At 63.2% G+C, this 19,317-nt stretch overlaps 2 protein-coding genes across 2 annotated transcripts in view; one reads left to right on the plus strand and one right to left on the minus strand.

Annotated features, from left to right (window-relative positions):
- MMEL1 (membrane metalloendopeptidase like 1) overlaps positions 1 to 19,317 on the minus strand; it is a 188,468-nt gene that overhangs the window by 127,799 nt on the left and 41,352 nt on the right. The gene's annotated exons all lie outside the window — the stretch shown is intronic.
- The window catches only part of LOC126010953 (histone-lysine N-methyltransferase PRDM16-like), a 79,415-nt gene continuing 71,961 nt past the window's right edge, over positions 11,864 to 19,317 (plus strand). Inside the window, exon 1 of the mRNA XM_049774561.1 lies at positions 11,864 to 11,900. Within this exon, the coding sequence (XP_049630518.1) occupies positions 11,864 to 11,900 (37 nt within the window). The remainder of the gene's footprint in view (positions 11,901 to 19,317) is intronic.

Below are 19,317 nucleotides of genomic sequence, written 5' to 3' on the forward strand. Positions count from 1 at the left end.
GACTGGGAGGGCACTGGCTTTGAACACGGTTGATTCAGGTTTCATTCTCGTATCCCCATATGGACCCCGAGCCCTGCCAGGAGTGATTCCTGAGCACAGAGCTAGGAGTAACCCCTGAGCATCGTCGGGTGTGGCCCCCAAACTAAACAGACCCCCCCAAAAAAAAAGAGCCAAAAAAACTAAAGGGCCTTGCTCAGATGAACACATTTATTCTTCAGAAACATTTTACGCAATGTAAAATCAATGTGGCTGAGAAGGAGGAGCAGCTGGCCAGGTAGATGCACATGAGGGACCCTGTAGGTGTCTTAGCAGGAAGTCGGGTTGCAGGTACTGAGCTGAGTCCATGGGGTGGGGTAGCTGGGGCCAAACTCAGGGCAAGGGGCACCCCACAAGATGCGCCCTATCACCCCTGGGACTAACGGGCAGCCAGACCCACATCTCCCCTCCTGCCAACCAGGCAGGGGCTGGACTTGCAATGGCACATGTGGGCCCTCCACGCTGGGCACCGCCATCTGGCCCACACGGACTGTACCAGCCACGAGGTAGACCCACCACTGCCAGAGATACCACGAGGCTACCAGGGTGGGCAAGAGAGGCAGCTGGAGGTCAGGGGACCCCTGGAAGGCACGGTGTCTAGTGGGCGGCATTCTGGCAGGCCCCCGAGAAGTAGGGTGCTCTGCCTGCTCCCCCGGAGTCGGCCGCCCGCTTCGCAAGTCTTCCCCAAATCAGCTAAGCCGTTTTCACAACATAAAACCTGTACACCCTGTAATCATTTCAAGGTGCCCTTTCCTCTCCGACTCACCGGAGGCTCGCAGCCGAGGGGCTTTAAAAAATACATATATTTAAAGCAAATATTATTGCAAATGACTGCTCTGTAATTTGGATTAATTGCCTTGGGTTTTTTCTGGAAATAAAATCTTTAAGGCAAACCCATAAAAACCCTGGCCCGGGGCCGCTATTTCTGGAGCACTCCTCTGAGGAGACCTGGGGCAGCCCCACGGGGGGTCAGGGGGGTCCCGAGTACCTGATCAGGCCAGAGTCCACACAGGATCACCTGGCTCTGGCCCTCCGCTCCATATACAGGGTACCCACATGTGGGTCTCAGGACAGGGCCCATGCCAGTCCAGGCTATTGCTCAGGCCCCAGGTCAGTGTCAGGCCAGCCCAGGGCAGCCATTGTCATTGCCCTTTGGTCAGATGGGCTGGGGAGGGGCCAAAAGAGCAATGGATGGAAGATCACATACCCTAACACTGCTCTGAAGCCTGGGGTGGGAGAGGTGTGTGCACACCACAGGCATTGGGTCCAGGGGCCATAAGCCTTTGGGAGGGTTTCATGGAGCAAGAGTGAAGGACCTGATGATACCGAACCATATGTGTCGCCAGGTCAGAGCCCAGAGCCAGGAAGTGATGGGTGGGTCTGGAGCCCGTGTCCTGTCAGTGTGGACTGATAGATGTGGGCAAGTGAGGCCTGGTCCTGCAGCCAGTGGCAGACCCGACACACACCACCCACTCAGTCCTCAAGGGAAGCCTCTGCATGGGGTGGGACAGGACAGAGCCCGTGTTCTAGGTCAGCCTGCACCAAGGAGCCCTAAGCTCAGGGCAAGCAAGCCAGAGAGCCACTCTTCCATTCCCTGATTCCTCAGTTCATTGAGTGGGGGATTCATCTAGCCATGCGTCTTCCTTCCTTCCTTCCTTCCTTCCTTCCTTCCTTCCTTCCTTCCTTCCTTCCTTCCTTCCTTCCTTCCTTCCTTCCTTCCTTCCTTCCTTCCTTCCTTCCTTCCTTCCTCCTTCCTTTCCTTCCTTCCTTCCTTCCTTCCTTCCTTCCTTCCTTCCTTCCTCCTTCCTTCCTTCCTTCCTTCCTTCCTTCCTTCCTCCTTCCTTCCTTCCTCTTCCTTCCTTCCTTCCTTCCTTCCTCCTTCTTCCTTCCTTCCTTCCTTCCTTCCTTCTTCCTTCCTTCCTTCCTTCCTTCCTTCCTTCCTTCCTTCCTTCCTTCCTTCCTTCCTTCCTCCTCCTTCCTTCCTTCCTTCCTTCCTTCCTTCCTTCCTTCCTTCCTTCCTTCCTTCCTTCCTTCCTTCCTTCCCTCCCTCCCTCCCGCCCTCCCTCCCTCCCTCCCTCCCTTCCTTCCTTCCTCCTTTTTCTTTTTTTTTTTTTGTGGCTTTTTTGGGTCACACCCGGCAGTGCTCAGGGGTTACTCCTGGCTCCAAGCTCAGAAATTGCTCCTGGCAGGCACGGGGGACCATATGGGATGCCGGGATTCGAACCGATGACCTTCTGCATGAAAGGCAAATGCCTTACCTCCATGCTATCTCTCCAGCCCCTCCTTCCTCCTTTTATCCACCATCAAATCACCAACATCTCCATTCACTGACTAACCATCCATCCATCTGTCCACCGATCCATCCATCCATTTACCCATCCACCCATTTATCATCCATTCATCCATCTATCCACCCATCGACCTATTCATCCATCCATTCATCCATCCATCTACCCACCCATCCTTCTATTATCCATTTGTCCGCAGATCCATCCATCCATCCATCTATCCATCCATTCATCCGCCCAATCCATCCATCTACCCATCGACCCACCCATACATCTATTCACCCATCCACCCACACCTACCCCCATCCATTTACTTTTCCATTTATCCACCCACCCACCCATCCATCCACCCACCTTCCCATTCATCTATCTACCCATGACCCACCCATTCATCCATCCATCCATCTACCCATCCATCCATTTACCCATCCACCCATTCTTCTGTTCATCAGTCCATCCATTCATCCATCCATCTGTCCGTGCACCCACCCATCACCCAACTCCCCACCCTCCCGTCCACCCATTCGAGCATGCACCCATTCTTTCTTTTTTTAAATTTTATTTATTTATTTATTTTTATTTACTTATTTATTTATTTTTGTGGTGGTGCTTTTCTGTGGTGGTGGTAAGGGTGGTGATGGTGGTGGTGGGGTAGACACCATTCTTTTCTAGCATCTACCTGTTCATCCCTTCCCTTCCACCCCTCCACCCCCATGCAAACTGCTCATCCCTCACAGAGAGGGGTCAGTGGGAGACCCTGGGTTGGCAGTTAGGAGGACTTACAGGACCATGGGGGAGGAGGAGTCAGCCTGGAAGTCTGGGAGGAGCCAGGAATTGGGTTGAGGGTCCTTGCTGGGGAGGAGAGACTGAGTGAAACCATTGCAAGGCGATCAGATCAGGAGGGCATATGTTCCTCTCAGATTTAGACACCGAAGCCATTTCCTGCCACATGGTCTCTGTAGAACAACAAAGAGGCAACATCAGAGGGTGGTGATGGTGCAGATATCCTTGGAGGTGACGCTGTTTAGTTCTCCACATAGTCCCTGATGTGCACCCCTATTTGTCTGTCTGTCGTCCTCCATAGGGGGTGGGCTCCAGGGTCTGGCTCTTGCTGGGAATGCTTCTTAGCCTGTTGGATTGGTCCCTAGGGCTGAGACAGTCTGGGAGGGCCCCCATCTCTCCATCTCGGCCCCCACTCTGTTCCCTTTTTCCTTTTGGAAACTCAGGACAAACCAGGGCTCTAAGGTGGAGCTGGCCTTGGGGTGACATTCTCTCAGCACTCAATTCTGGATGGCCCTTAGGGGTACCCCAAGGACGGGCAGTAGAGGTGAAGGGAGGGTCTGGTCTAGGTTAGGACTCTGTAGGGTTTTTGGGGGGTTAATGCTGGGAGCTGTCCCGACCCCAGGGCACACGAAGAGCAGGTAGTCCTGGGGGTGTGATTGGCTTTCTGCCCCCCCCATGCACATTAGGGACATATCCCTCCATGTCCTCGGCATTCCAGTAGGGCCCTGCTGCCCACTGTCCCCATGCCTGGACTGGATTTGGGGAACCCAAGCTACCCACTGCCCAGAAGCATTCCCCAGAGGCTCCTGGGCCCTGTGCCTGTTCTGACATCCAAAGGTGGAAAAATAGTTTGTTCCCATCACCCACCCAGAGGGGCCCAGGCTGGTCTTCTGAGATGGAGGGTCACCCTGGAGGAAGGGTCACCTCAGAGGTAGTGAGGAGACCTCAGAGGGAGAAGCTTCTCAGGACTCCAGTTGTGACACACGGGGGAGGGGGTGGGCAGGGCAGGGTGTGGGCCCCTGAACCTTGTGGGTCTCTGGCTGGGAGTGCAGACTGGGGAGCGCCATCCTCAGCCTCTGCATGACGGGGCCCCAGCCAGCTCTGTGAGTTGGTGGGACGTTGGTGCCTCAGGGCAGTTCAGCACCTCCCATGAGGCTAGCACCTCGAACCTTCCAGAACCTTTCACCTGGGCAGGCAGCGGGGAGGAAGCCTCTTCTGGTGGTTTTCCGTCCCCCCCCCCCTCAGCTCCCAGATCCAGCCTGTGTCCACAGACAGACGTGGGACGTCACAGCGCGAGGCTCTGGGCCCTCTCGCTTTGGTCTTGGCAGTGGGGCTCAGGCCAGGCTTGCTCCTCCTGCCCGGACCTCCGACTGCAGCCTCCCCAGGGCCTGCAGATGCTTCCAGAATATCAGGCAGTCGTTTCCATCTCAGAATTTCAAGCTCAACAACACAGGCTGCTAGGGGGGGATGCTGCTGTCACTGTGTGACCTGGTTCTGCAGGGTGGAGGTGGGTGGGCAGCAGAAGGGTGACCTGGGGAGTCTGGGGGAGCAGAGGGGTGAAGCCAAGTGTGCAAGAGGAACGTCCAACCAGGCTCAGACGCTCACGTACACTTACACACATTCATGCACCGGCACCCACACAGCACACTCACACCAGCAGTCACACTCACGCACACGTTCACTTACTCGAGGATGCACTCATATGCACACTTGTGTTCACACGCATGGCGGCACAATGCTCACTTTCTGTTGTGCACACGCTCACCCTCCTGTAACACTCGTTACAGGTAACATGTAACACACACAGTCACAGAACTTGAGCAGACTTAGGCACACACATTGCCGCTCACAACGCTCATAACACGGTCACACTCACTTTTACACTTGCACACGGGTTCCGTTCACATGGGGGAGGCCTGCGGGATCTCTGGGCTGTGTGTGTGTGTGTGTGTGTGTGTGTGTGTGTGTGTGTGTGTGTGTCACCGGGTTTGCTGCTGGCTTTGTTGAATTGCGTCCCCTCCAGCTGACGTGGGGAGGTGGATGAACAGCTCCAGCTATGAGAATTAAAGGCGGAGGTGACGCCAAGGTGCCCAGGACAGCGATGGGGGAGGGGCTGCCTCCCACTATTACCTGCCAATTATTAATTAACCTCCTCTAAAAGCACCGCCCCGTCCCTGGAAACTGCTACTTCTCTAATGTGCAAACGGGTTTAGTGGTGTTTATTACACGCCTGTCCCATGTGTCCCGCCTGCTCCGACATGGATACTTTATAAATGACACATTTATGATTGCAAAGACCGTCCTGGAAACCGGAGCCCAGCGGGACGGTGACTGTGAAGGGGGGGGGGCTCTGCTACCCCCCAGAATGGTCATGGGGCAAAACTGTGCTGGGGGAGGAGCTCCCCAAATACCAGGCCTGACTCGGGGTTCTGCTGTCCTTCCTTAACGCACTATCTCCCCACCTGTAGGCCTGTCCCAGAAGGTATCACAAGGGCTCACATGCTCCAGGCACCCAACAGCCCCGTGCCACAGCCCCACTACAGATGTGTGTGTGTGTGTGTGTGTGTGTGTGTGAGAGAGAGAGAGAGAGAGAGAGAGAGAGAGAGAGAGAGAGAGAGAGAGAGAGAGAGAGAGAGAGAGAGAGAGAGAGAGAGAGAGAGAGATTAGGGACCTGCCCCCCACTCCTCTACCCTCCACTGGCTGTCTGGACAAGGACACTCACTGCCCACTCCCTGGGGCTCAAGAGGGCACCATGGGGTGAGAGGATCCCAACCTGGAAATGGGGAGGGCCAGTGTCTGGGTAGTTCCATGGACACTATAAGCACCCCTGGAGGAACGTGTTGGGGTCCCAGAGGCTGGGTGATGTCCAGAGCCAGCTGGCCAGGATATAGCCCTGAGCAGCTGAGTAGAGACTGGACTGGAGCTCATGAGGTGGGAGAGAAGTAGGGAGGGGGTGCAGGAGAGTCCCTGGGGTCCTGAGATCCCAGAGGCAGAGAAAGAGAAAGCACGCCAGTGTACTCCTTCACCTCCTTCCTGGCTGGCTCCCTGCGTACACGTTGGGGAATTGGGGTGCTCCAAGCCAGAGATGGGAGAAGTTAATCGTCTCCTGGCCCCCTCGGGTGGACACAAAGGGAGCAGGAGGTGAAGAAGGCGGTGCCCCATCCCCGCGCGCCAAGCCGGCCAGTCCTGGTGCGCGCTGGGCGGCCGCCGCGTCGTCGCATCACCTTGGGGTCACTTCGCAGAAGAAGTAATTTTCCTTGCGCCCGGGGCGCTCTGGTCTCTGCCCTTTCCTCGACTGCCCAGCCTCGCCCCCCGCGCGGCGATTACGCGAGTCCCGGGGCGGCAGGGGCGCGCCAGCCCCCAACACACACCAAGCGGCCCCTCCTCGCTTCCTTTCCTGCCTGACTGCCCAGAAGCGGAGGCGCCCGCTGCCCCTCCCCAGGCACCCCGAGCCTGGCACAGGGCTGAAGGGCGGAACTGGCCGCCCAGCTCTCAAGGTCACCCGGGAGGGCCCCGCCCCAACGTGCCCGGACACACCTGTCCCGCGCGGTCACCGGGGTCCTGGAGTGGGGAGGCGGGGTGCACCCCGGGGAGATGGCGCCTCGACCTCTGCTCCAGCTCAGCCTCCAGCACCCCGCCACCCCCCACATACAGACGCAGGCGCGGAGCCTCCCTGGAGGCGGCGTTGGGCAGGGAGAGGCCTGTGTGTGTTGCGTGGGGGAGGCTGTGGGGCTGGCTGCGGGGGGGCTGCACTCCCTCCCCAGGAGAGCTAGCTGGGTGCACAGCGCCTGGATAGGTCTTGGGGTGGCCTCAGGCCCTTCCACTTGGGCACCGCCTCGGGGCAGAGTGACCCCAGTTTGAGGGTGCCCTCCGATTCTCGATTTCTCGATTCTCCCAATCACTCCAGAACTCGGAGATGGGGCGCACAGGGAGGGGAAAGTGGAGGCGAAGAGAAGAAAGGGACCCTCCTTTGCAGGGTGCAGGATTAGGATCAGGACCGCCGCTTTGAGTCTATGGGCTCCAAGTCGCAGTTAGGGGAGACCACGGGCTCGGGGGTCTCTGGATCTGGCCCAGCGAGTGCGCCTGGGAGAGTCCGCCCAGGCGGGTTCTGGGTTGAAGCCCCCTTTGGAGAGTCCGTTTGGTTTCAGGGTGCCCAGGAGGTGTGGTGGGCTTGGGGGAGCAGGGCGCGCGGGGTGGGGACGCCTGCGGAGCGGCCTCTGGGTCTGGCTTGGCGGGTTCGCGCCCCGGCGCTGCGCTTTCGTTGTCCCGCGCGCAGCGGGAGTCGGAGCAGCTGGCGGGGGTCCGCGTGGCCGCCGGCTGCGCTCCGGAGCCGCCCCGTGTCCCCCTACGCCACACGCGGCTCTGCGGGTGTCTCGGGTCTCGGGCGGGGGTCTGGGGGTGGGAGAGAGAGCGAAGTGCGCGGGGCGTCCTTGGGAAGCGGCCCCAGGGCGCCAGCGGCTCTCGGGTCCCCGTTTCGGGACGCGCGGGTGACTCGGGGCGCGCGGGGATGAGCGCCCGACTCCGGGTCCTGTGCAGCGACAACCGGGACAGCGGGATTCGTTGGCACATTTCGGAAGGTTCTGGGCGCGGGCGGAAGGCGTGGGAAACCGAGTCGGGGGAAGGCGGCCTCGCGGGCGCGCTCAGCGGCCACCACCGAGGCTCCCCGCAACGGCAGAGAAGCGTCAGGAGCCCTCGGGTCGTGATTCTGGAAAAAGTCCCTCCCGCCAGGCTTCACCCGGGAGTTCGGGCCCACAGCGCCGCTCTCTTAAATAAAAACAAAACCAAACAACAAACAACAAACAAGCCAGCCCCGCGCCCCCGCGCCAGAAGGGGCATCATCCCATGCCTCGAAGCCACCGACCCACACTTGGGCCAGCTTCCCGCAGACCCCGGCTCAGGGTGGGGCAAGGCCCCCGCGGACCCAGGTCCCCATATCCAGGGAGTCACTTTTCAAAATCTGGGCGGGGGTTGTTGACTGTGAGCCCTTCATGGGGTGTTTGGGATTGGGGCATCTCTGGCCTTCCAGGCTGTGACCCACTCCAGGGCCTAGGGCCGCTGGACACCTGTCCTGGGTGCCCAAAATGAGGCTGGAAGAGAAGCCCGAGACTGACCCACCAACCGGCCTGGTGGGGCACAGAGCTCTCCCCTCAGGCTCCTTCACCTGTCCCCAAAACTCCCCACAGAGCTCCAAGACCACCCCCCCCCCCACGGCATTCTTCATGGTGGAGTCTGACCCCTGTTCGAACACTCTCCAGCTAGTCAGGGAGGAAGGAGGGAGAGGAAGAGAAACAGAAAGAGAAAGAGAAGAGAGAGAGAGAGAAAGAGAGAGAAGAGAGGACAGAGAATGGAAAAGACAGGACAGTAATGGGAGACAGGGAGAGGAAGGGGGACAGGGAGAGAGGGAAGGAGGGAGCGAGGGAGGGAGGGAGAGAAGAGAGAACAGAGAGGGGAGATTGGGAGAGAGAGACGACAGAATGGGAGAGGAGAGGAAGAGAAAGAGAAGAGAGAGAGAAAGAGAGAGAAGAGAGGACAGAGAATGGGAAAGACAGGACAGTAATGGGAGAGAGGGAGAGGAAGGGGGGACAGGGAAGGAGGGAGCGAGGGAGGGCGGGAGAGAAAGAGGGAGGAAGAGAAGAGAGAACAGAGAGGGGAGATTGGGAGAGAGACGACAGAATGGAAGAGGAGAGGGAGAGGAAGACAGAGTGGGAGAGATGAAGGGAGGGGGAGGGAGGGAGAGAGAAGGAGGGAGAGAATGAGAGGAGGGAGGAGAGAAGAGAAAAGAGAAGAGAGGACAGAGACTAGGCGAGTAGAAGAGGCAGGGCAGAGAAAGGGAGAGGGAGAGGGAGAAAGAGGAAGAGAGAGAGTGGACAGTAAAAGAGAAGCTTAGAGATAGAGAAACAGAATGCACATGGGTGAGGTGTCTGCTGCTCCCCAGCACCAGGGCAGAGAAAGGGAGAGGGAGAGGGAGAAAGAGGAAGAGAGAGTGGACAGTAAAAGAGAAGCTTAGAGATAGAGAAACAGAATGCACATGGGTGAGGTGTCTGCTGCTCCCCAGCACCCTAGTCTGGACCAGAGTCGGGATACAGAAATGGCCTTATGCCTTGCAGAGGCAGAGGGGGTGTCCCTACAGCCTGTGCCCCGGTGGGGACAGTGGAACTGGGAGCAGGGCCAGGCCCAGCGCCCCCAGTGACCGGCACCCAGGAAGTAGCAGGGTGGCCCCAGCTGGCACCAGCTCTACCAAAGTGCTGGTCCAGGAGGGGAGACCCCCCCTCGGGATGACCCAGAATCCCTGCGGGGGGGCCCTTACCTGTTGCCCAGTGGGGTGTCAAGCCCACAGCTCTGCTCTCTGTGCCCCCACCCAGGGCTGCTGTTAGGGCTAATGGGGCTGTAATTCTGGGTGCAGATCCCTCCCTCCATCCGCAGGCTCAGGTCAGTCCCAGAGGGTCCCCACAGAGGGACCCTCAAAGCTTGTTCCTCCCCAGTCTGCCTTTGGACCCTGTCAGGATCCTTGGATGAAACACTCACTCCCCGCTGCACCCCCAGATCCACCCGGAATAGGGGGGCCTATGCCCGGGCCTCACAGTGCTTGCCCGGCCTCCGCTTCTACGTCTGGCCACGCGGGGGCAGGGCCTGGCCAGGGCACGGCCATGGCCTTGGCTGTAGCCGCCCTCAAAGCCACTTGAGTCTGGCGGAAGCGGAAGAGAGAAGAGAGAACCCCAACAGGACCCGTGCCCCTGAGGGTCTTGTCCGGGCCACTGCCCTCTGCACCCCAGACCCTCCTGGGAGACCCTGAGTTGTCCCCACGCAGTTCAGGGAGTAACATGCACCCGCCTTATGGGTCCCCAGTCCTGGATAGGGCAGCTGGGGTGTCTCGGGGAGCAGAGGGGGTGCTGGAGCTGCCCAGTGGGTTGGGGTTCAGCTGGGGGTGCCCTGCGGGAAGGCTGGGCCTGCGGTTATCCCCTAACCGCAGGTGGGAGCTGGCCTGGCCTGGCCTCACACTTCACACCTCACACCTCGCGGCCTGGCTGAGGGTGACCTTGGACCAGACCTGCCCTGCTGTCTCTCACCCCTGCTGGCCCTGGGTTTCTGTCTGGTCAGGCCCGGGGTGGCTGAGCTGGTCTCCATGGGACACCCTGACCCCGGATCCTAGACCTCGAGACCCCCGGGGAAAAGCAGTGGGGCCAGGGACTGCCCCAGCGGGAGGGCAGGCGGCCTCAAGGTCTCCGCACTCACCTCTCCCAGGCCTCGGGACAAGGTGGCTTCTCCAGCCGGCGGGCAGACGCGGGCAGCCAGGCCGGGCAGGGCAGGCAGGGCAGGGCAGGGCAGGGCAGGGGGCTCGGCGGTTCTGATCGGGTCTGGGCAGCGGCTTCCGACTCGGATTCTGACCGAGAAGGCGGAAGGCCCAGCGCGCAGCCTTTCGCGGGTCCTGCCAAGTCTGCGCTCTCAGTGCCCGGGGCGCCTGCCCGAGCCCCCTTCCTTCCAGGGCGCGACTCCACTGGGACCTGCGGGCGGGGATGGGGGGCCTGGGGTCAGCTCGGACCAGAGCCCGTCGCCCCACTCGGCTGAGGCCATTGTGGGTCTCTGCGGCCGTGGGGCACGGCCAGGGGAGGGGGTGCCGGCAGGCGGAGTCGCAGCCGGGCCGGAGCGGCCACGACCCCCGCACCCCGCTCGGGGGGGACTCCGGGGAGACGCGAGTTGTGAGGTCCACGGGGAAGGAGGGCGCGAGGGTCAGCGCCCCGCCGGGGTCCCCACGGGTCTCGGAGGCCCAAGCAGAGCGTCCACCCGGGCTCTAGCGCCGGGGCCCCATTGGGAGTCCAGCTCCTCAAGCCCCTCGGACCCGCGCGCCGCAGAGTTGGCGACCCGCGCGGGCCTCGGAGCCGCCGGGGACCCGTGGCGCGCTCCACCTGCTCCCGCCTGGGCGCACCTGGGCCGGCCTCAGCGCGGGCGGAGCTCCCGGAGGCCGGCGCGCGCGGGGTACTCACCTGGGGGCCGCCCCTCGCCGCGCCCCGCACGCCCGGTCGGGCCGGGGTCGGAGGCCGCCGGCTGGCCGCAGGGCGAGTGCGGGTGGGCGCCGAGGCGGGAGACTCCGCGGCGGGTCGGGGGGCGCGGGGCGCGGGGGGCTTCGGCGGAGCCGGGTCGGGGCGCGCGGGCCGGGGCCGGCCGGGGGGTGGGAAGGGAAGGCGCGGGCGAAGCCCCCCAGCCCTTTCACTCGTCACGACACGGCCCGCGGGGCCCGCGCCCCAAGCCGGCCGGCCGGGCCAGGGCGCACGGAGCTGGGCAGCGGCAGCGGCGGCAGCGGCAGCGGCGGCGAGCGGCCCGGGGGCGGCCGGCGGCGCAGGGGGAAGGGCGGGGGGCGCGTCCCCTCGCCTCGGGGCCACCTGGGTCCTTTTAAAGTGCCGGGGTGCGGGCCCCGGGCGGGCGGGCGCGCGGGGCAGGGGACGTTTTCTTAAAGGGCCAGCCCGCGCGCGCCTCGCCTCGCCTCGCCTCTCCGCGCCGCGCGGGCAGGGGGCGGGGGCCGGGGGGGCGGCCCGGGCCCCGAGAGCCCCCCGGAGCCGCGCGCGCCGCGGCGGCGGCGACGATGAGGACGAGGACTCCATGGCAAAGTTTTTTTGGCCCCGGCGAGGGGTGTCAGATTGAGCGCGCTGTGCGCATGTGCGAAGGTGTCCAAACTGACAATGCTGGGGAGATGAAGATCGCGTGTAGCTGCTTCTGGACTCCAGGAGCAGGAGGAGGCGGCTCGGAGGCGCGCCGGCACCATGCGGTCCAAGGCGAGAGCCAGGAAGCTGCCCAAAAGTGAGTCTCCCGCGCCCGGCCGCGCCGCGCTCCGCACCGCGCCCGGGGCCCCGCGCGGGACGGCGGGGCCGGGCCGGGGGGCGCCGGGGGCCGGGGGCGCGCGCCGGGCGGGGCTCCCCGGCCGGTGCCCCCCGATCGCGGGCCGGCCCCGGGGGCCCCCGCCGCGCCCGCCTCCCCCGCGCTCCGGGGCGGCCGGGGCCGAGGCTCGGGGCGCCCGCCCGGGCCCCGCGCGCGCCCCGAAGGAAGGCGCCGCGCGGCCCCCTCCCCGCCGGCCCCCGCCCTCCTCCCCCGTGCCAGGCGCTCGGGCCCGGGAACCCGAGGCGCGGCGAGGCGAGGGGAGGCGAGGCGAGGCGCGGCGGGCGCGGCGGGCGCGCGGTGGGGGCCGGGGAGGGGGGCGAGGGGGAGGGCCGGGGGTGGAGGGGAGCGAGAAGCGAAAGTTGGCGGAAAGTTGCCGGAGGGGAAGGCAACTTTTTCCCCCGCGGAGGCTGCGGCTGTCTGGCTCCCGCTCGCTCGCTCGCTCCTCGCTCCCTCGCTCCTCGCTCTCCCTCCGAGCGCCCGCCGCGCAGCCCCGGGCCAGTCCTATTCCGGGCTCCTGGAATAGTGGGCGCTAGAGCACCGCCTTTGGAGTCCGCAGCCGGGCGCACGGGGCGGGCGGAGGAGGGGGCGCGGGCGGGCGGGCGCCCACCGGCCCGCTTGGCGAGGCGGGACCGGGACCGCCACCGCCGCCGCCGCCGCCGCCGCCCGGAGCACAATGGAGCCGCCGGGAGCCGCTCAGGCCCTCGCGGAGTGGCCGGTGCCCAAGGGGGCCTCCCCGCGCCGCGCCAAGCCGTGCCCAGCCGGGCGCCCCTCGCTCCCCGGCGCCCGCCTCGCCAACTCCCAGAGCGCGCGGACCCCCGCGCCCCGGCCGGGCGGCTCCAGCCCTTCGGACCGCGCAGCGCCGCTCGCCCGGGCCCCGCCGCCGCGCTTACTTTCTCTTTCGCTCCGTCGCGGGCCGAGCCCCCAGCCCACCCGGGCGCCCCGGCCCCGAGCCGGGTCCTCGCCGCCCGCCCGTGCGCTCCGGATCCCCCCGCGCGCGCGCCCTCCGCGACCCACTCCGGCGAGGCCGCGGGTCCGGCCCGCGCGGCGGGACAGGTGGGGGAGCAGGCGGGCGGGCGAGCGGCTGGCGGCGGCCCGGCTGCTGCGAAACGCCGAGCCCCGCGCCCCCCGCGCCCCTGCGCGCCCGCCCGCCCGCCCGCCACCCCCGCCGTCTGCGCTCGGGCCGCCGCCCCCTCGCCGCGGGGACGCCAGGCCGGGGGCCGGGGCCGGGCCCGCGAAGCCCTGCCCGGCTCGCAGGCCGTTTGCCCTCCTCGCCTGCCCACCCTCCAGCCCGGACTGGCAGCGTCTCAGCCCCGGCCCGGGCAGGAGCCAGAGCCCTGGAAGGAAACCAGGCTGCCCAGCGCCCGCCGCCACGGCTGCCCTGAGCGGCCCGCGCTCCCCGCGCGCAGCGCGCACCACCGCTCTCGCAGTCGCCTTGGACCCTTAAGGGGAAAAGCAGCTCGTGGATTTTTTGGGGGGTCCCCTTGGACACCGCGGTGCCCCTTCGCAGCCCCTGCAAGGGCGCCCCTTTCCAGCCCGCACTCGCAGACGGCTGCGCCCCGCGTGACCTCGGGGCCCTGTTGGTGCGAACTAGGCCCGCGCTGCCGACGGACGGACGGCGAGCGCTTTTGGAGACAGCCGGGGTTCGCGGGCGCGCCGTGCCGGGGAGCTGGAGGGGGCCACCGAGTGTCCGGGCTGCCTCGGAGAAACGACATAGCTGCCAGGCATAGGCCGCGGGTCAGCCCTGCCAGGGGAAAGGGCCAGGAGAAGCCCAGCCCTGTGCGCGCCAGGCTGACGCGCGCTCTTTCTCTCGTTCGCTCGCTCCTGGGCCTTCGCTGCAAGCGAGACTGCCCTGGGCCGCCAGCCCCCGAACTCGCAGCGGGCACCGGCTCCAGGCTGGAGCTCGGCTCCGGGTCCTGCACACGCCAGGGCAGTCGTGCCCAGACCCGGGCGGCCGCACCTGGGCCCTGCTAAGGGGCGTCTGGGCCGTGGAGGAAGGAGCCAGCCGCTGGGACCCCCCCTCCGGAGTCGCTAGTAGGAACCAGCCCCGACTGAGCCGGGCCCAGCTGGAGCGTCCAGAACCCAGCGGCGGGGCCAGGCCGCCCCCGGACTGCGCCCCGAGGCAGGCAGGCAGGCAAGGGCTGAGGGCTGGGCAGAAATTTCAGCTCATTGGCCGGTTGTTTTAAGCAGATGTGGAGGCCCCCAGGGATCTGAGGCCATTACCTGCGAGGGAGGCGGCTTGCCAACCCGCCGCGGCCGGGCAGAGAGCAGGCGGCGGCCGGGCAGGGTCACGGGCAGGCCTGCCCTTCCCTCTACCCTGGCCCTAGCCAGGGCCCTGCCGGCCAGGAGGGACAGCCAGGCGGGTGGGGGTGACCCCGGGACTCTGCGCGCGGGGGGCCGCCCAGCAGGGCACTTCCTGGGCTCTGATTTCGTTTGCTTCTGCTGGTGACCCCGCTGCAGCGGGACTGCTTCTTCGGACCCGGCTAGGTATGCCTTAGGGACCGCAAGGACCTTTCCACCCAGACGGGTACAGCCCCCTCTGGCTCTGGGAGGGCTCTGGAGCCGGGACACACCTGGTGGGGCACACACAGGGTGACCGGGCAGCTCCCTTGAACGGGACAGTGAGGGAGGGTCGGGGCAGCAGAGGCGGGTGAGAAGGGTGAGAAGCCACTGTGAAGGAAGCGCTCAGTGCCAAGGTTGGGCGGTATCTCTGACCCCCACTGAGGTTCGGACTGTCTGAGGGGGCAGTTGGAGACACTCCCAAGTCAGGGCTCTGGGCTGCCCCCAGCCTCTCCTGGAAGTGTCCCCTGGCCTTTGTGGTGAGGTGGGATTGCCCCAGACACCCGACACTGTGGGGTTCAGTGTTGGGGGGGAAGGAGACACTCCCTCTGCCCTTCCTGACCCCACACTGACTAGGAACCCAGGCTCACACCAAGACAGTTGGGTCCCTGCACCCCTTGGGTGCAGTGGACAGTCGGATGCTGGGCATGGGGAGGTGCCTCTGGGCCCCATGGCTGCCCCCGCCCGCTTCCAGCGAAAGAAGGCCAGGCTGGCAGCCAGGCAGGTGCCCAGGGCACTGTCCCAGCTGTGGACACCCACCCGAGATACCCTCTCTGCCTTGTGAGTGGGCACTGGCTCTACCCTGGGGTCCAGGCCTGGGCCTCACGCCCCCACAGAGGCTCCGCTTTGGGACAGACTGATGGAAGGAGGGACAGAAGGACGGAAGGAGGGATGGACGGACAGACTGAACGAGGGAAAGACTAAAGGACAGTCTCTCGGGCGGCCCTAGAACAGGTGCTGGCTCCACCTCCCCTCTGCTACCCAGGTCTGCTCCTGGGCACAGCTGGGGGTGGCTCCCCCCACCCCACCCCCGCCCCACTTCCGAGGGGTCTCCCCGGTACCAAGAGCCTCTGCCGAGCCCCTGGGGGAGGAGTGGGCACCATTAGCCCCTGTTAGACTCAATTAAGAGGCAATTAGGGACCCCGGGGTGGGGGCTGGGGCTGGTAATTAAGGCAACGGATAATTAGAAAGGCAACAAAAATCATCCAGGACTGAAAATCTTTTGAATAATTTCGCTTCCGAATTTCAAAGCGCGTTAAATGCAGTGGCCTGGGCTTGGGAGCCAATCTTGGGGCCGCGGTTCCGAGTGGTGCCGGGAGAAAGTCCCAGAGGCTTCCAGAGGGAAGCTTCGGGGTCCCTGCGGGGTGGGAGGGCCTGGGCAGCGGGTTCGGGTCTCAGTCCGACCTTGGCTTCCTCCCTCCGCAGCCTTTTAGCAGACCCCAGCCCCGGGGATGCCAACACCTCAGCCCTCCTTTGGGGACCAGGGCTGGGGAGATGGGGAGGGGATGCTGGGGAATTGGGGGGGGGTGAGGGTGAAGGAGGAGGGTGCCCGTGGGAGTCTTCGCACCTCCTCCAGGAAGTGGGAGGTGCTGGTCTTGGCAGGGGTCGCCGTACCTCTGGAAAGGTCAGAGCTGGTTGGATCCCCGTCCCTGCACCCGGCAAGCCCCCACCGGCTGCCTGCCGCCTCCAACCCTTCACACCCCCCAAAGTGGGCGGCATCAAAGAGGGGGAGCTCGGGTAGGTGCCCCAGGTCACACAGGGAACCTCAGCACCCCCCCACCCTCCTAGGCGCCCCTCCCCTCCCCCACAGAGCTCATTCCTTTGCTTCCAAGGCCACTCAAAGCTCAGCCACTTGGTCTTGAGTTAATTCTTTTTTTAGGGGGTGGGGTGGAGGGGAGGTCGGGCTGATCTTCAAAAGCAGGAAACAAGCCCTGCTGCTGGGCCTGGCCACTAGCCGCCCCTCCCCTCCTGTCCAGGCACCCCTTGGGGCTCAGGCCAGGTGAGAGGGACCAGAGGAAACCTGGATGCCCACCCCAGTCGGTCGGGTCCACCCCTGGGTGCCCCCCCCATTCCCCCTCCCCCTGTGAAGCATTTGCAACTGCCCTATCAGCCTGGAGCAAAGCCAGACCTGGGTCTCTGTCTGGCCAGCTCAGAGGCCACGACCAGGTCACGGAGACCCTGTGGGCTGCGGGCTGCTGAATTCTGGGGTGCACCTGAAGACTCCTCCTGCCTCTACCAGCTGGGTCCCCCTGGCCCTGCTTGTCTTTGAGCCTGTCATGGTCCGGGAGGCCAGAGGTGGCTGCAGGAACAATGCCGGGCTGGCAGGTAGGCGCGGCCAGGCCCCGGCTCCAAAGACATGTTTGTTTAATTGTTGACGGTTTGTGAGGAAAAGGGGGGAAATGGGGTTCTGGGGCAGACCTCGCTTAGTTTATATCCACTATAACTATTTCTGTCCATGAAAATTGGCTTAATTATATCAATGGAATGTTTCTTTTTCAATTCTGTATGCAATTAGTCCATCTTGCTGGCTGCAATTTATTTTAATAAAAAAATAAACCAGTGGCGTGTTCGGTTCCTCGTCCCCTGGGGACAAATGCGATTGGTGTGTTTAATTTCATTAACTACAATGCGGCCTACTGGAAAAATGTATAAAATCAGCTTTATACAGCTTAAACACTGGCGTTTGAAACAAATCATTATTGCATTAGCTGTCACACTGGTAATTCTAGAATCTTAGGAAAAAAATATATCATGGCTGTTTTTATAACCCTTTGCAAATGCGCTGTTAAAATAATTTATAATCATTCTAGAACGTGACTGGGTCCGGCTGAATATTTTATGTCCTCTGGAGAGCTTCGCAGAGACCAGTGACAGCTCCCAAGTGACAAGGTGCTCCAGCAGCCCTGCTGGTCCCGGAGCCCTCTGCAGGCCGGGTTGGGGGCGCTCTGCACCCCGCCAGTCCCCGCAGACCTGGGGGTCTCCGGCAAACAGCTGCAGACGGACAGACAGAACGACGGCCGTTCCCCACCCACAAGGCGCAGTGTGTGGGAGCAGAGGGTCCGCTCTGTAGGCTCATGGTGGAGAAGGGAGAGGAGTCCACACCCCCAAGGCTCCCCAGGAAAGCCAGATACTCCAAGGTCAGGCAGGGTTCCTCCCTGGACACACCAGCTCTGGACATCATGTCTTGTGGGGCTCAAGGGCTGTGGGAGAGTGTGCGTATGAGAGGGTCACTCTCGGGTGCTGACCCACTGGGTGATGAGGCTGTGTGGGGTGTAGGTCGGGTGGCAAGGTCTGGATTCTGGGGGGCCTGGAGGCCGGGGCTGGACTGCTTCCCCGTGAGGTACTCAGAGTGCCCGGCCCACTTGCCCACAGCCCCTTTGCCCCGGACCCTGCATTTTCTCCTTTGACTCTCTAGAGCAGCAGTTGAGGGCTGGCTTTGTCTGGGTCTGAAGCCCCCTACCTAAAGGCTCCATGCCTTGTTGTGGAGACTCCATTCTCAGCCTGCGTTTTTGTTTTTGTTTTTTGTTTTTTGTTTTTTTGCTTTTTGGAGCATCACTCTGGCAATCAGGCCCTTTGTCCAGTTCTTTCTGAGAGAGAAGCAAAGCTGAAGGCCAGAGTGAGGGATATACCTATAACTGACATAGCTTCCTGGGCTTTTGGGCCACCATGTGGGACGCCTGGGCGGTGGTGTGGGCACCCCTCGTCTCGGACCTGTGAGTGACCCTGGCAACCCTTCCCAGGCTGCAGCCCCTCGTGTGAGACCAGAGAGGGTCTTTCTGGTGGGCAGCATTGAAGTCTCTGTGACCAACCACCGTATGAAAGTTTCTGGAAGCTTCTGGAAGCTTCCGGATGGACGTGGTAGCAGGCTTCTCTGATGTGAGTGGGTTTCAGTTTAGTTTCTCTGGTGTCTTGGAAAGTTGCTCCGAGGGGCCAGTGTGTGTGTGTGTGTGTGTGTGTGTGTGTGTGTGTGTGTGTGTGTGTGTGTGTGTTTGTTTGGGGGGGCCCACACCTGGCAGTGCTCAGGGGTTACTCCTGGCTTTGAGCTCAGAGATCACTGGTGTGTGTGTGTGTGTGTGTGTGTGTGTGTGTGTGTGTGTGTGTGTGTGTGTCCAGGGAAAAGTTGGTTGAGCCCCAAGTGGGCACCCTTCTGGAGCCAGGCTCTGCCCAATCCCAGGCCTTCCCTCGCTGTCAGGTGCTACTGGCACAGTGCCCTAGGCCCCTGGAGCTGGGGGTCCCCCACCCCGCTTCCTGCCTGTCACCCTGTTACCCTGCCTTGTCTAGGTCCCTCACCCCCATGCATGTCCAGTGGGGCTGCCAGGCTGGACATGGAGTCCAGACTTGGGTGGGAAGGAGCTGAAGCCGGATGCATCGCCAGGGCTTACCCTTTCCACACTGAGAACCTCAGCAAAGCAACCGTGGCCATGCCCATGTCCCCCACACTCCCCAAACTGCCATTTCTATTGCGTTGGCTGGAGTGGAGCTGTCTGAGGCCTGCATGTTGTCATTGCTCACAGGAACACCCCCATTCTTGCTCCTTTTAATTCCAAGGCACTGTGAGTGGCTCTGCTGTGCTCCCCGACATTCCAGCACAGGGACCCGGCGCCGCTGAACGGCCCTCGTGCCCAGCACGCTTCGCCGCACCGCGGTGATCCCAAATCCATATTCAGGAGCCGCAGCCAGCAGTGAAATATGGATTTACATAACGGGCCTTTGCCTGCGGCTCCGGGCAAGCGAGCGAGCGAAACACTCAGACATTTGTATCTGCTCACTGGGCTGGTGCCGCCTCGGGGAGCCTCGGCCTAGCGGTCCCTAAAGGGTTTAAACAAAGCCTGGCCAGGACAGACAGGGGGCCTGAGTCTGCAGCCCCCATGCCTACCCTCGGACCCGGCCCAGCCCGTCCCGGCCTGATTCCTGCATCTGCATCTCGGCCTCTCTCGGAAGCAGCTCCTTGTGGCATCAGCCCATCAGTCTCTGTGCTCGGGGCACACCCAGGCAGGTCACA

The sequence above is a fragment of the Suncus etruscus genome, chromosome 6, assembly GCF_024139225.1.
Source record: "Suncus etruscus isolate mSunEtr1 chromosome 6, mSunEtr1.pri.cur, whole genome shotgun sequence".
In the NCBI taxonomy this organism is placed as follows: domain Eukaryota; kingdom Metazoa; phylum Chordata; class Mammalia; order Eulipotyphla; family Soricidae; genus Suncus; species Suncus etruscus.